Source organism: Diadema antillarum, unplaced genomic scaffold (genome assembly GCF_040938485.1).
Source record: "Diadema antillarum isolate AM-2024a unplaced genomic scaffold, OU_Dant_1.0 seq00001321_RagTag, whole genome shotgun sequence".
Taxonomy (NCBI): Eukaryota; Metazoa; Echinodermata; class Echinoidea; order Diadematoida; family Diadematidae; genus Diadema; species Diadema antillarum.
Window position 1 is genome coordinate 193,083 of NW_027272092.1, and position 13,843 is coordinate 206,925.

The following is a 13,843-nucleotide window of genomic DNA, read 5'->3' on the forward strand; positions in this document are numbered from 1 at the left end:
AAGCACTTGGATATAGTCCACCAGATACTGACCCCCGATTATGTTCATTGACAATCTTAAAGTTAAAGAAAACATAAAGTAAAGACAAAATAACGCAAAATCAATACAAAACAAAGATGAAGACTTCAGTAAAACCAAGTCCATCCCATTTCACTTCTTTATGTCTTCTGAGATAAAATGGTTTGAGTCATGATCGTTTGTATTTGTGTGTGTTGTGTGTGTGTGTGTGTGTGTGTGTGTGTGTGTGTGTGTTTGTTTATCTGTTTGGTTGAACACATTCATGTTTCACTCCATAAGAATGCTGATGTTACAGTAAATGAACACCAAAGAAACAATGGGGAACTCGCTCATAACGAGGAAACTCCTTTAGGGATGTCAAACATTGGGCCATTTTGCAGCTTTTAAATTCTGACTTTACCTCATATTTGTAAGCACTGCAACTCCACGGAAATGATGATCATAACAAGTATGGTATCATTTTAAAGAGAATTAAACAATCTTTGTGTGGTACTACGTCGGCTCGTGGGAAGTCCTTCTCACAGCGCCCCATCTGAAGAAGCCTGCAGATCCAGCTGGCGAAAGTCTTATCAAGCAAAGTTACAGAGACTCCAACTCTCCCGCTTTCAAAGGGAGATCTCCCTCCGAGAGCCAATTTTTGCAAAAATCTTCCATTCTCCCGCTAGAAATGATTTTTTACTCTGTGTCATCGTATGTTGTAAAATAAGCCTTAGATAGCACGAGATAACATCTAGGACCCTAGAGTTGGACCCCGGCAGCAAGGAACTTCGCGCTTCGCACACATCAAGTTGGAGTCTCCCGTTTGCTAGGGGTTTCAGGCGGGAGAATCTCCAGATCAAAAGGTGCTTGGGTTTGGAGTCTCTGAAGTTGATATCTACTGATTGTTATAAAACGAACGTTCATCCAGTTATGCTTTCATATTCAAACCACCTCCAACAAAATTGTACACTATTCAGCTATCACTTGTATCAATGACAGTGTTATCTGATATATAGTTTTTGAATTATTAAGAATCAAATGTGGGAATTTTTTTTTTGAAACACCTCGTACATAGAATCATGTAATGACCTTTCTTTCCATTCAGTTCGTTTGCCACTTTACTCGTTTTTCAGAGCAGCGTGATACATAAGCTTGCCCGACTTACCAATATTTTTGGAATTGGTGTTCAAAATAAAATACTGTTGTAAAGATCTGATAATCATGAATGCATTTCTACCGATCTGTTATAAAGTATGCATATTTGCAGGGCTAGACAAGTTTTTCAAGTGTAATACAGTGCCAATAATAGTGTTCGTGTGCCTGTATGTCTCTGTACGTGTGCGTGCGTGTACGCATGTGTGTGTATCCGTATGTGTTTGTGCGTGTGTGCGTGTGTTGTGTGCTTGTGTGTGTGTGTGTGTACGTGCGTGCGTGTGTGTGTGTGTGTGTGCGTGCGTGTGTGTGTGTGAGTGTGTGCGTGCGCGCGTGTACGTGTGTATGGGGGGGGGGGGGGGGAGGGTGGTCGGGCCAAGGGTCAATACTCCCTTCCTCCGTTTTGTTTAGCTGCAACCCCGGTTCTGCGTCCCCTGTAGGCACCATATCTTTTGATCATTAATTTTGTCAATAATGATTTCCTTTCTCCCTTTATCACCAAAATGTTGAGGCTTTCCACCATTAGGGAGCTTCAGATTAGCGACGCGGACGATTTCGTTGGCCTTTCTGCTCTCTCTCTCCCTGTGTCGTTTGAATTGCGAAGTAGCTTTAGATTTCGCGAAGAAAGTATAAAAAGAAAATTGGCCCCCCATTTTATGATGAGCGCATCAAGTAGCTCTCTAAGTCGTGAATTTGAGCGGCTGCAAAAATGGCCCAGAACAAGAGATCGATTATGATAAGAACATACTTTTTCCTCTACACATTCCGCTTGTCGTGCGCGCGCACTGAGGGGATTCCCCGAAGCTGAGCGAATGTTTAGACAAGAGATCGCCAACTTTCAGTTATCACCATTGACTAATGTCTGGTGGAACAAGCATTTTCTTCGAATCAAGGATTTTAGTCAGTGATCAACACATGAGTTGAGGTTTGAAGAGAAGAGCTACGGGAAAAATTAATAAATCTGTAGAAATCATGACTAGCTCCTACCAGCAATTTCAAGGAAGTGAGGTATGTACACGTATGTCGACGCATTATGCAGAGCCCAGCGTTGCAAAATACGACGCGTCGTATTTGGGCACCTGCAACGATTTTGCATGAAACTTTGTATCAGGTACAGAATACGAGGGCACTAGGGCTGTTTTTTTGTTTGTTTTTTGTGACTGCTACCTTGTCGGTATAATGAATGTTTCGTGTTCTCAGACAAGCACATGACAATCGTAGCCTCGCGTGGTCAGGGACTGATTAATACGTGTAGTATGTGTGTATGAAATATTCCAAGTCATACATTCATTGTGTTGCACTGACATCCTCGAGCGCTGTTCTACGCATTCTGCCATGCATTTTACATAGCGTCTAATTTGTTGCGCTAGCAACGGAAGCAATTTTTGCTTTGATCAGTTTGAGATGGTTTTCAAAAGACTCGGGCAACACTATGCGCACGTATTATACAGGCATTAGTTACCATTTGCAGATGAACAAAAAAAAAAAAACAAAAAAAAACCAAAAAAATGGCTTTAGTGCTTCAAAATACTGTAGTTCTAAATATGAGTTAAATGGGCATTTCAGACGATTTTCATAATTTCACATCATTGAGTACATAAATTGACAGTTCCATCTATAAATTTGTGGAATTTACACGTACTGTGGTCCTTGAGCAGAGAAACAAAATTCTAAAGAATCTTAAACAAATGATACACTGAACAGTATTGATCACAATAGAGCCTCACATACTTTCAGAAATGTAGCCGTGTGGTCATTGCAATATCACTTGCTTAACAAGTTTACCTGTGTAGAATCTATGTATACGTATATTCTATATAATAATGCTTTCTTCTTTTGTTCTGCTTACAAGCTTCACAGTTTTTGATGCCACTTCCAGCTGACTTCTCTAACAACATCGACTGCTGACAAGCAAAGATTAACAAACAAACAAACAAACAAACCAAAATCAAACCCTATACTTTCTGTCAGAGAGGTGTACGTTTTCGCCAAGAGGTCCGGAAATATTGCAAAAAAGCCGTGTCGGGCCATTAAAAAAGAAAACTCAATTCTTGACCTTGCAGTCCCTTTAAGATTCGTCAGTCTTTATATCAAGGATCAAGGTAGTACGAACTTGTAACAAACCATATCAGAAGCAATTAATTACGAAGCTTTCTTTTTGTACGTTCGATTTTGACGCATTTCTATACTATTTTGTTGATTATGTTTAATTCCTTAAAAGTCAGTTCAAACATATTAATGTGTTGCACTTTGATAAGTGTGTTTGTTATTTGTATGCGTGCGTTTTGAGTTTGCAATTCAAAGTTTATTTTGTTGAACTAAGAAGATATTTGGTTCACGAGGTTCATTGACTCCACGAGTTTTCCTATTAAATCCAAAATTCTACCAGTAAACGTTTATAATTATATACAATGTACGTGTTTTATTTGCCCAATTTATACTTCAGTGGTTGGTATCATAAAGTTATGTTTGAAGAGTTTGTTCGCAAAAACCGATAAGTCCATTTTTGAAGATTTTGAAGTACGGTTTCTGTAATAAAGTACAAAATAATAACTTTTAAACGATATATTGGTCACGACATATAAACGTACATTTTTGAAGTTATAGTCATAAGAAACCAAAATTTTCTTATTACTATTCTGTTTATTTTTCTTGACCTTTAATCGCAAATATCTCCATTTGGCAAGTATAAACTTATTGGTGGTTGTGAACAAACTCTTCGTTTGTTTCGTGTGTTCTGAATCTTACGTGTGGCTGTTCCATTATTTAGTATTGTGTTGTAGCTGCAAAGATTTTTTTTTGTTTCTCTTATTTATACTGTCATTTTGACGTGATTTTAGTTTATGTCACAATAACCGTGGTGAAAGTGGCAAAATATACGATCTTTAACTTTGCGATTTTTTGCCAGTGTGACCGCGGCCTATGACTGTTTGTTTTTGCTATTTATTATTCCTTTTTTAAACTCTTTCCATTCGTATCCGATTCTTCCGTGATATCCAACACTTACTGGGATCAACCTACAAGACATAAACACTCAGCAGTTAATAAAAAAAGGGGGATGGTTACGCAAGAGAGCTTCATTTCTAAGGTATTTGCGTCCACCTGTACTTTCACAAATCCTTCAACTTTAGACGTGTCAATGTCACTTTGTAGATGGACCGGAAGCCCAGGGTCTTAGTCTGCACATCCAGCCTGCAGAGCAGTGTGCAAGGATTCATTGACTGTATCACTCGAGAGTTCGGCCACCTCGCCAGAGACATTCAGTTCTGCCAACTGCCTTATAACGATGTGAGCGATTTTTCGTTCCGAGATCTCCCAGTGGATGCCGTGATCCTGTGTCACTCCATACACAACAGGAGAATGGCCATCACAAATGTGACAGACGCCCTCTACGACAAATTTCTGCCAAAGGCTGCGCATCTTCTCGGTGAGGGATAAAAACTGTCCCCCGTTAAAAAAAGCAGAAAGAAAAAGAAAATGGCATGGCTTTCTTTTGAAGTCAACTTTTATGCTTCGATTGCTTCGACGTCGGAAATTGCTTTTTCTATCAAATGTGGAAACATTCAGAAACAGTAGATGGATATGTGTAGGAATCACGGACTGAACATTTTATGTTCGTATTGTTCCATTAACTGTAACGTTAGTCGCAACACTTGCAATAAATAGATAAAGAAATAATTGTGTACATGATTATAAATATTGGAGAATAGTTAGATACTCTTGTTAGATACTCCCCTTCCCGTTATTAGCCATAATGTTGCATTCATATCAACGAGTCGAAACCGTATTATCTCCTGATTTTAATACATATTTTGTTTACTTGGAATTAACTGTTTTCATTTCTTAAAGGCAAGAACAACATCGGTGTGATAGTGCACGATATGCCATCAGAGAAGATGGACACGAGCGACAAATACGAACAACAAATCGGATTTTTGAAGACCACTCAACCGACAACTTTCGCCTGCGCCTCTCTGGTGGCGATGGCAGGGAAACTGGGGCCCAACTCTCCCGAGCTCTTCGGCGACAGTCTCGTCCAGATAGAGCAATTTCTTAGAGGAACTTCTCCAAGAAGAGTGGCTGCGAGAGACTCTGGTGTTGCCACGCCAACTTGGACGGTGAATAACAAGACGGTCATCCTTGGTATTGTGGCCGCCGTTTGCCTGATGTTAATCATTGCTGCAATAGTGGCTGTGATTGTAGAAGAAACAAATCCCAACTCCAACTCTACGGCAGTTGAAGTCGGGTCTCATGTTCCTCAGAGCAGGTCAGACAGAGCTGCTAATATGGAAGGTATTATGAAATTGACTATACCACCTGATTCCAGCGTAGAGAGAGGGGCAGAGGAGAGAGAGGAGATAGAAGAAAAGAGAAATGAAAAGGTGGAGTGGGAATGGGAGAAGGAGAAACAGGAGGGAGAGAGGGAGGGAGAAGAAAAGAGAATGGAAAATGAAAAGTGGGAAGGGGAGGAAGAGAGGGAGGGGGATAAGAGAAGAGAAGAGGAAAGAGGAGAGAGGAGGAGAGGCCCTGCGCATGCTGGGTAAAAATACCATGATCATACCGCAGATGGGATCGTAGGCTTGTTACTACCTTAATGGAAGATTACGAATATCGAAGTGTCTCTGCCATTTTTCTGTTTATTATGAAACGCCCTTATCACATAAACCGGAAAGGCAGCTTAATATGCCACAAAATGTTTTCATCCAATTTCAAATCTTGAGAATATGTGTACATCCTCAAGAAAATGATGAAAATTAAACTCGCAATTTGACCATTAAACCTGCTATTCATACTTTAGGCTTAGGTGGATTTTCCCAGCCCATTTACATCACCTCTTTTTTATATATCTTTTTTTTTTTTAATTTGCTTTCAATTCCATCTTATAAGCCTATGTAGTTTGGTTGACGATCAAATTTTGGACCTGGTTCTTCCCGCCTTTTGAAATTATCATGGAGCTTAGCTATTCTTAGGACATGTAGGGCCTCCGGCATTTTTACGGGTCTATTTAACCCATCTATTTGTTTGTTGTGATTAGGACGGATACGGGGGGGGGGGGGGGGTGGGGACGGGGGAGGGGGAGGGGGGAGGAGTCAGCCAAAAAATGGAAAGTTTGTTTAAGTTGTTTTGCTTTTTTCAAAATTTTGAAGGAAATTTTGAATCAAAATTTCAATTCTGAAAATGGAAACCCCCTCCCTCACTCACTCCCGTTCTTGAAACAGATCGTACCCCCAATGTGGGCATAGTTCTGCCCCTTCGGACCCCATAGGCCCAAACCTCCACTGAAACTGTAACACTTTAGAATAACTATTCCTTCTAACGGGCCTTCTCAAGTGTATCATTATTCTATCTTTTTTTTTTTAACAAAGCGTGCAGGAATGTTGTGGATTGGGCTGGTTCCCTCTATAATGTTTGAGTATTTGGCCTGAAATTTGGCACGTGTGTACATGACCAAAACGAATCTCTCATCGGTGTTGAAGGATGCACTGCCATGGTATACTCATCACCATCTTTGTCTAAAACATTGAGGATTGAGGTAATTTTCACAGATGAGGGTGGGGGTATTGATCACATTGATAGTTTTAATTATGCCAATTGTGCATGTATATTATCTCTTTTGTCTTTTTACCAATAAGAAAGTTAAATTTGTTTGAAACAGTTATCCTATTTTCTTTTTATCATTGTTAATTAAGAGTACTGTAATATCTGTTTTTATGATTATGATGGTAAACATGTGCAATTAAGTCTTTGTCTGCCAGAAATGATTTCAATAAAGTCTGTTCAATCAATCAAAATACGTGTATCAGGTTGAAATAGGTGAGAAAGTTCAGACTTATAGCTTCTTTGGTGCTACCAATCACGTCTGGTATATAATATTATGGGAGCCAAAGCGGTATTGGACATTCAGTTCACTTCTTTTTGCAGTTTGTTTTATTTCTCCATTTGTATGAAAGAAATTGGTATGAAAAAAATCAAACATTTTCACATGAAAATATAAACCCTAATACTCATTAATCACGCGAATGGTAAATACGTACATACTGTCTATTCAATGATATAAGGAGGAAAACGTTATCGAAATCGCTGTACTTGGACAAAGGCTTTTGAGCATTAAGATATGGTTTGATATAGTGTGCTAGGAAGTTTTGGGACACATTCAGCATGATGCGCATGCAGAGCCATTCAAAGGATTTAATCCTGAGCCTGAGAAGATCCATGTGATGTACTGTATCCACGGGATTATCAGTTAATGCAATCTGGATTAATGTTTAAACGCTCGAATTTAACAGCATGAATTTAGATACAATTATATTTCACACTGTATTTACAATATGCTTACACTGTGTTTCATATTGTGTTTCACTCTTTGGGATATTGTGTCCTTTCCAGGAGGGATATGGCAAGGGGAGGGGAGAGGGGGAGTGATCAAAGTACTTAGTATTCACAGCTCTCCAACACCCGCGTTTGTCTTTGAGCACATAGATTATTGCAGAATGTTTCGGAAACATATTGTAATCATTTCCACAAAGCAAAAATTACCGCTTTTAATCAATACTTAAATATTAAAGGGACAAAACTTTATTGTGTATATGTGGTAAATGTGTTAAATCCGACTTTATGCCTGTCATTGCGTGTAGTGAGTGGGGTTCATTTTTGTAAGGATCAAACTGGCTTTTCAGTCTCTCATTCTCTCCTGCATGTGTAAAAAAAGATGGCCTGGTTATGGTGGAGAGTTGATTTTAAATTTCTTCTCATTTTCGTGTGTATTTTCGATATTGGTTTTCTTTGCATCGTTGTATATTCAACTGTATAACGCATTTGAAGTGTATTGCCGAACTTATGTACGGAGAATCACGTTTTACATTTTAGCTCAGTGATACCTTTGTACAATGTATAGCTATATAATGTCTCATTGTGATACATTGCAGCTACAAGACAATATTATCATGCGTATGTCATATATATATATATATATACATTTTTTTTTTTGCGGAGCAAGTGTTGTATTATAATAATAAAAACGATTACCATTTTGTTAAGCGTTGTATAAACCTTGACAAAGTGCTCAAAGCGCAGTGTCAATTAAGAGTGCAAAAAAACTAATATAAAAAATGTGTACAACATTGAATAAAACTAAGCGAAGACAAAAAGGTGGAACAGAAATAGTTTACTTGATTGTAACAAAGTTCACGTGATTTCAAAACTACATTTGAATGCTCCAAATATGTACTCTTACCTGTGAAGGCAGGTAGTCAATTCCAAAGATGTTTCAACATGTGGTAGAAGTCCGTCCCCCAGAGTTACACTTACTGTGTTATATAGACACACTATATTAGCGGCCCAGTATTATATTAATGATGATCGAAGGATTCTATGGGATGATCACACTCTTTTATAGATGAGAGTGTTGTTTTATTCCGAGGCAGAATCATGGACCCAATGATTTGAATGATAATTTATAATAGGGAGTGATAGGAAGGCAATGGGGAGAGTGAAAAAACTGCATGGAATGACATGATCTGCACGTCTACTGAGTGTTATCAAACGATTGACGGTATCTTGTTTTGAATTTTGTTTTAAGTCCGTGACTGTATTGTTGCGATTACAACTGACATAAAGCCCTAGTCATCGAAGTGTTGACTTTTTTTTTTTTTGGGGGGGGGGGGGGATGTAAACTAAAGCATATTATTTGACTTTATTATATGATAAGCACTTTTTGACGTCTGTTTCACAGCTGGTATGTATGACTATATAGTAAGTTACTTGAAGAAATTATTGTGTATTATATTCAATAAAGTTCTTACTATTTCTGATTTGTCACTTGATTTTTTTTTTACTATACATAACGTCTATTTCAAAGCAATGATGTTGTGATGAAAAAACAACAACCCTATATAGTCTAGCCTCACCGACGCCGAGGAACATGTCGGACAAACTATACATAAATGTCATGCGTGTGTTACCCTGTGGTTACAACTCGTTTTTCCGAAGGTTCGTTATTCCAAAGGCTCTTTAGTCCGAAGATTCGTAATTGCGAAGGTTCGTTATTCCGAATTTCGTTTTCGGATTAATGAATCTCCGGAATAGCGAACCATTAGAATAACGAACAGCACCCTACCCAGTTACCCTTGCACTGAACTCTAAATAGTTATCTTAGGCTATTACGAATGGGTCTGCTGTAAAAACGCCCGTTGAGACTAACCACTTGTCTATAAAGTGTAGATCCATAGTAGAGCACACCTTCCTATCAATACAGCATAATAGTAATGACTATCTTTTTACATCTGCATGTACGACACTAAATTTCTATGTCAAAAAGCTTGTGATAATAATTACTTATATTTGTATCCTTTTGCATACAATATTCTGCATGAATTGTGATTTAATCTGTTCAAAATGTCAATGAAGGATTAGAGAAAGAATTTTGTGTGTCAGTAACCTCTTTCTTTATCATTGATCATTATATTTGTAACCTTCATACAGAATAAACTTGATAATGTATCATGAATGATCAAAGTCATGTTTAAAACAGTGTGTACATCAAAGGCGTGTAATATATTAAATCGATGCATAGTCCTCTAACTTGTAAAATTAATTTCATGTTAAATCAAGATAAATCAAAACACGAAAAAAACAAGCAGAGTAGTAAAAAATAGATAAAGTGTAGCAGATACGTACTTAATTATGCCCCCGCATACTCGATAAGGGGTATATTATGAATCAGCGTGCGGTCGGTCGGGCGGTCAGTCGGTCAGGCGGTCGGGCGGTCCGTCGCAAATCTTGCGTCGCGAACTCCTACAGTTTTGAAGCAATTTTGATGAAACTTGAGGTACATGATGACATTGAGGTGTAGATGTGCAAGACATGGTTTTTTTTTTGCGTGTGTGTGTGTGTGTGTGTGTGTGTGTGTGTGTTTGTCGAAGAAGGCATTGCCATGGTAGCCACAATTTTCCCCGAAACTTCTGGAGTGAACTACTTCCACAGTATTGAAGCAATTTATTTCAAATTTGGTATCTACAAGCATGTATAATGATCTATATGTGTATAGTTACGCAAAACACACTTTTTGTTTGTACTCGACAAGGCGTTGCCATGGTAACGGCACGTTTTCTTGAAAATCTCGTGGAGTGAACTACTTCCATAATTTTAAAGCCATTGAACTCAAATTTGGTGAACATGATGACATTGAGGTGAAGATGTGCAAGACATGTTTTCATGTTTGTCGGAGAAAGCGTTGCCATGGTAACTACAACTTTCACAAAACCTTGTGGAGTGAGCTACTTCCACATTACATCAGCACTTTATTTCAAATTTGGTATGTATGATGATCTACAGATGTAGCTGGCAAGACGTACTTTGTATTTGCACCCGACAAGCACATGACAAGGCGTTGCAGTGGTAACGGTATATTTTCTTGAAGATTTGTGGAGTGAAGTATACTTCAACAAATTTGAAGCAATTGAGCTCAAATTTGGTGTGCATAATGGCACTGAGGTGTAGATGTGCAAAACATTTTTTTGTTCATTTGTCAGAGAAAGCGTTGCTATGGCAACTACAGTTTCCCTGAAACCTTGTGGAGCGAACTACTTCCACAGTGTTTAAGCAATTTATTTCAAATTTGGTATCTAGGTCATATAATGATCTATAGGGGTAGTTTTGCAAGATACACTTTGTGTTTGTACCTGACAAGGTGTTGCCATGGTAACTGCATATTTTCTTGAAAATCTTGCCGAGTGAACTACTTCCACAATTGCGAAGCAGACTCAACTCACAAGATGCTCACAAGGTACACGTACACACACACACACACACACACACACACACACACACACACACACACACACACACACAGCCTTTTATCAAAGTCTGGGCAATTCTTTTTCATAGGAATCTGGGCTGCGGGAGCTGGGGTATTAATCACCTTTAGTGATACTTCTAGTTAGTATCAAATGGTTATACCGTGCACCGTAAGTATGCTGGATTTTTTTTTTTCACTTGCCTAGCTATTATCATTCCTTTCGGATTATGTCTTTTCTTTAAAAAAAAAAAAGATAAAGACTGTATTAGAGAGTTGGTGGGGGAAGGTTTGCTGAATAGGCGGTTGCAATGATTTCAGTTTCTCAAGAAATAATGTCATCAGAGCTGATTCCGATGTTTTTATTGCATAATAATATGCCTGGTACAGTTTTAAAAAGCCCCAGAAGACAAGGTATTGAAATTGATGCATTGTTATAAAAGTGTAGATTGTACTATATACCACAGAGATAAAGTACCGTCATCCGGGCTTCCGTATCAGAATGCGGGGATATATTGGTCAGTTAATGGAGATCTGTTTGTATGAGCAGTGCCCAACGTCAACGTCATTGAAGTGATGATCTCTTTCCTATATAGAAACAACGCCTCCTTATCCTATCAACAGATGGCATATGCAAACGTGTATGGTATCAAAGGTAGATAACACGCTGAAGGCGAAAAGAAGAAGAAGAAAGATCAAACTGCGATAACACAAAACACGGAGTGTGAAAAATTAGATGAAATCAAGTTGAACTACCTATCCATACTCCCTCATAAGTATACACAAGGTCGTAATCGGAAGGAATCGACATAAAATTCTATGAATCTAGATACGGATGAATAGTGTAACGGAATAACACGTAGTGCATAATAGCGCGGTAAGGGTATACATGGTAATTTGTTATATAGCAATACATTTGTTGTTCAGCATTCTTTGTTATATCAATAAACAATGTAACATGAAAGACCTAGGTTGTCTCCTGGATTGTACAGGAGACACAAGGCAAAGACAATGGACAATACAGAAAAACATGTAAATACATCATACATTGTTAAAAAAAAACCACACTCAGCAAGTACAGTTACGTACCTGGGTACTCACAAACAAATTGACCAAAGATACATTTATACACAAACAAATTAAAATATACAATACATATATTTGATTTCAAAACATACCTTATTATCATAATAATACAACTTCATCTCATTCTACTATTTTCATTTCTTTACGTTTTATATAAATCGTTCTGGTAAAACCTCTCTCTCCCTCCCTCCCTCTCTCTCTCTCTCACTCTCTCTACCTTCCCCTCCTGCCTTTCTTATGCCTTCTTATGCCTATATAATATGATATGATATGATATAATATAATATAATATAATATAATATAATATAATATGATATAATATAATATAATATAATATAGTATAATACAATATTATATTATATTATAAAATTTAATATAATATATTATAATAAACAAGTAATCAACATTGGTGAAGGTGATGGGACACACTATCACTTCCGAAGCGATCTGGGTGTAGATATCTTTCCGAAGCGCAGCGTATATTGTTAGTCTTAGTTATAGGGTGGTTTGTTGGTGCCTTTTTTTTAGAGCTATGCAAAACGTGAGTTTTTGTATGTCTTTGTCTTGTACATGTATCAGTCGTTGTTGTTGTTCTTTCAATAAATCATACAATGAAACTATCGAAACCTTGTCCTGGTCTGGAAGTCTTTTAGATGTTTGCATTTCTTCTCGAGAATGAGAAAGGAGGGGGGGGGGGGGTGGCCGAAAATACCCTAGATTGACATGTACGCATAGAAATAGATATAGCGAGGAGTAATTAAAGGATATATTGGAATAAGCTCATTGGACTTGCGCGCGTACACGTGCGTCATTAGCATGCTTATGATCATTGGTCCATATGGTAAGATGAATTCAAACGGACAGGTAATAATTCTAATTTGGTATCTATATTACAAACAGGCAATTAAATATCAATTCAGCAGGCCCAAGTGGCAAGAAGGTTGGTGAAAAACAAAAGTCGTAATAGTCTATTCCACGCATCTGTAATACCTGTACCGCGTGTCCTGGACCAAAATGTTTTTTCTGTGTGACTCCTGGTTTACCTTTGTTCGTGTTATGTCAAGGCCTCGGTGGAAAATGGCCGAATGGGTCATGACTCCCTCACTTAAAAAAAAAATAAAAATGAAACAACATTTTGAATAAGACAATGCGTGAATGAAGCAAACAAAACCCCCAAAAGTACCCAAAACATAATTAAATAACAAAGTGGTCATAGACGCATTGAAGGCATGGTTGCAGACAAAAAGAAAAATGATTCCCTACAACAGAATGGACGAGTAGTTGAAGTTCAAGCATTTGTTCTGCATAGTGATGACAAAAGCCCTGGGGAAGATATAAAAGTAATGTTACGGAATAACAATAGTGCAGAAATGGGAGAATCTGATTTTACAATATATACTAGATGTCGACCTGATAGCCTCTCGATTTTTCCTGGATATGATGTGTGTAAAGACAACACCCACACAAAACGCCGGGAAGTATCACTAGTATATGCAGCTCGTGTGACTTTCGCAGATTTTCCACTAGAAACCAGTGCAATATTTATATCGCTGAACGGAGGTTCAGATGATGATGATGATGATAATGATGATAATAATAATAATAATAATAATAATAATAATAATAATAATAATAGAAATAATAGTGATAATAATAATAACAATAATGAAAATACTACTACTAATGACAATAACAATAATGATGATACTGATGATAATAATAATGATGATAATAATAATAACAATAACAATAATGATAATACTACTACTAATGATCATAACAATAATGATGAAAATAATAACAACAAAATAAAAA

General features: G+C 37.6%; 1 protein-coding gene across 1 annotated transcript; it reads left to right on the forward strand.

The window, feature by feature from the left end:
- Positions 1-2,017: 2,017 nt before the first annotated feature.
- LOC139708232 (uncharacterized) lies at positions 2,018-6,432 on the forward strand. The gene is made up of 4 exons (XM_071620201.1): positions 2,018-2,157; positions 4,303-4,576; positions 4,999-5,605; positions 6,369-6,432. Exons 1-4 carry the CDS (start codon positions 2,122-2,124, stop codon positions 6,430-6,432), a joined length of 981 nt encoding a protein of 326 aa, XP_071476302.1. The 5' UTR covers positions 2,018-2,121.
- Positions 6,433-13,843: the final 7,411 nt, after the last annotated feature.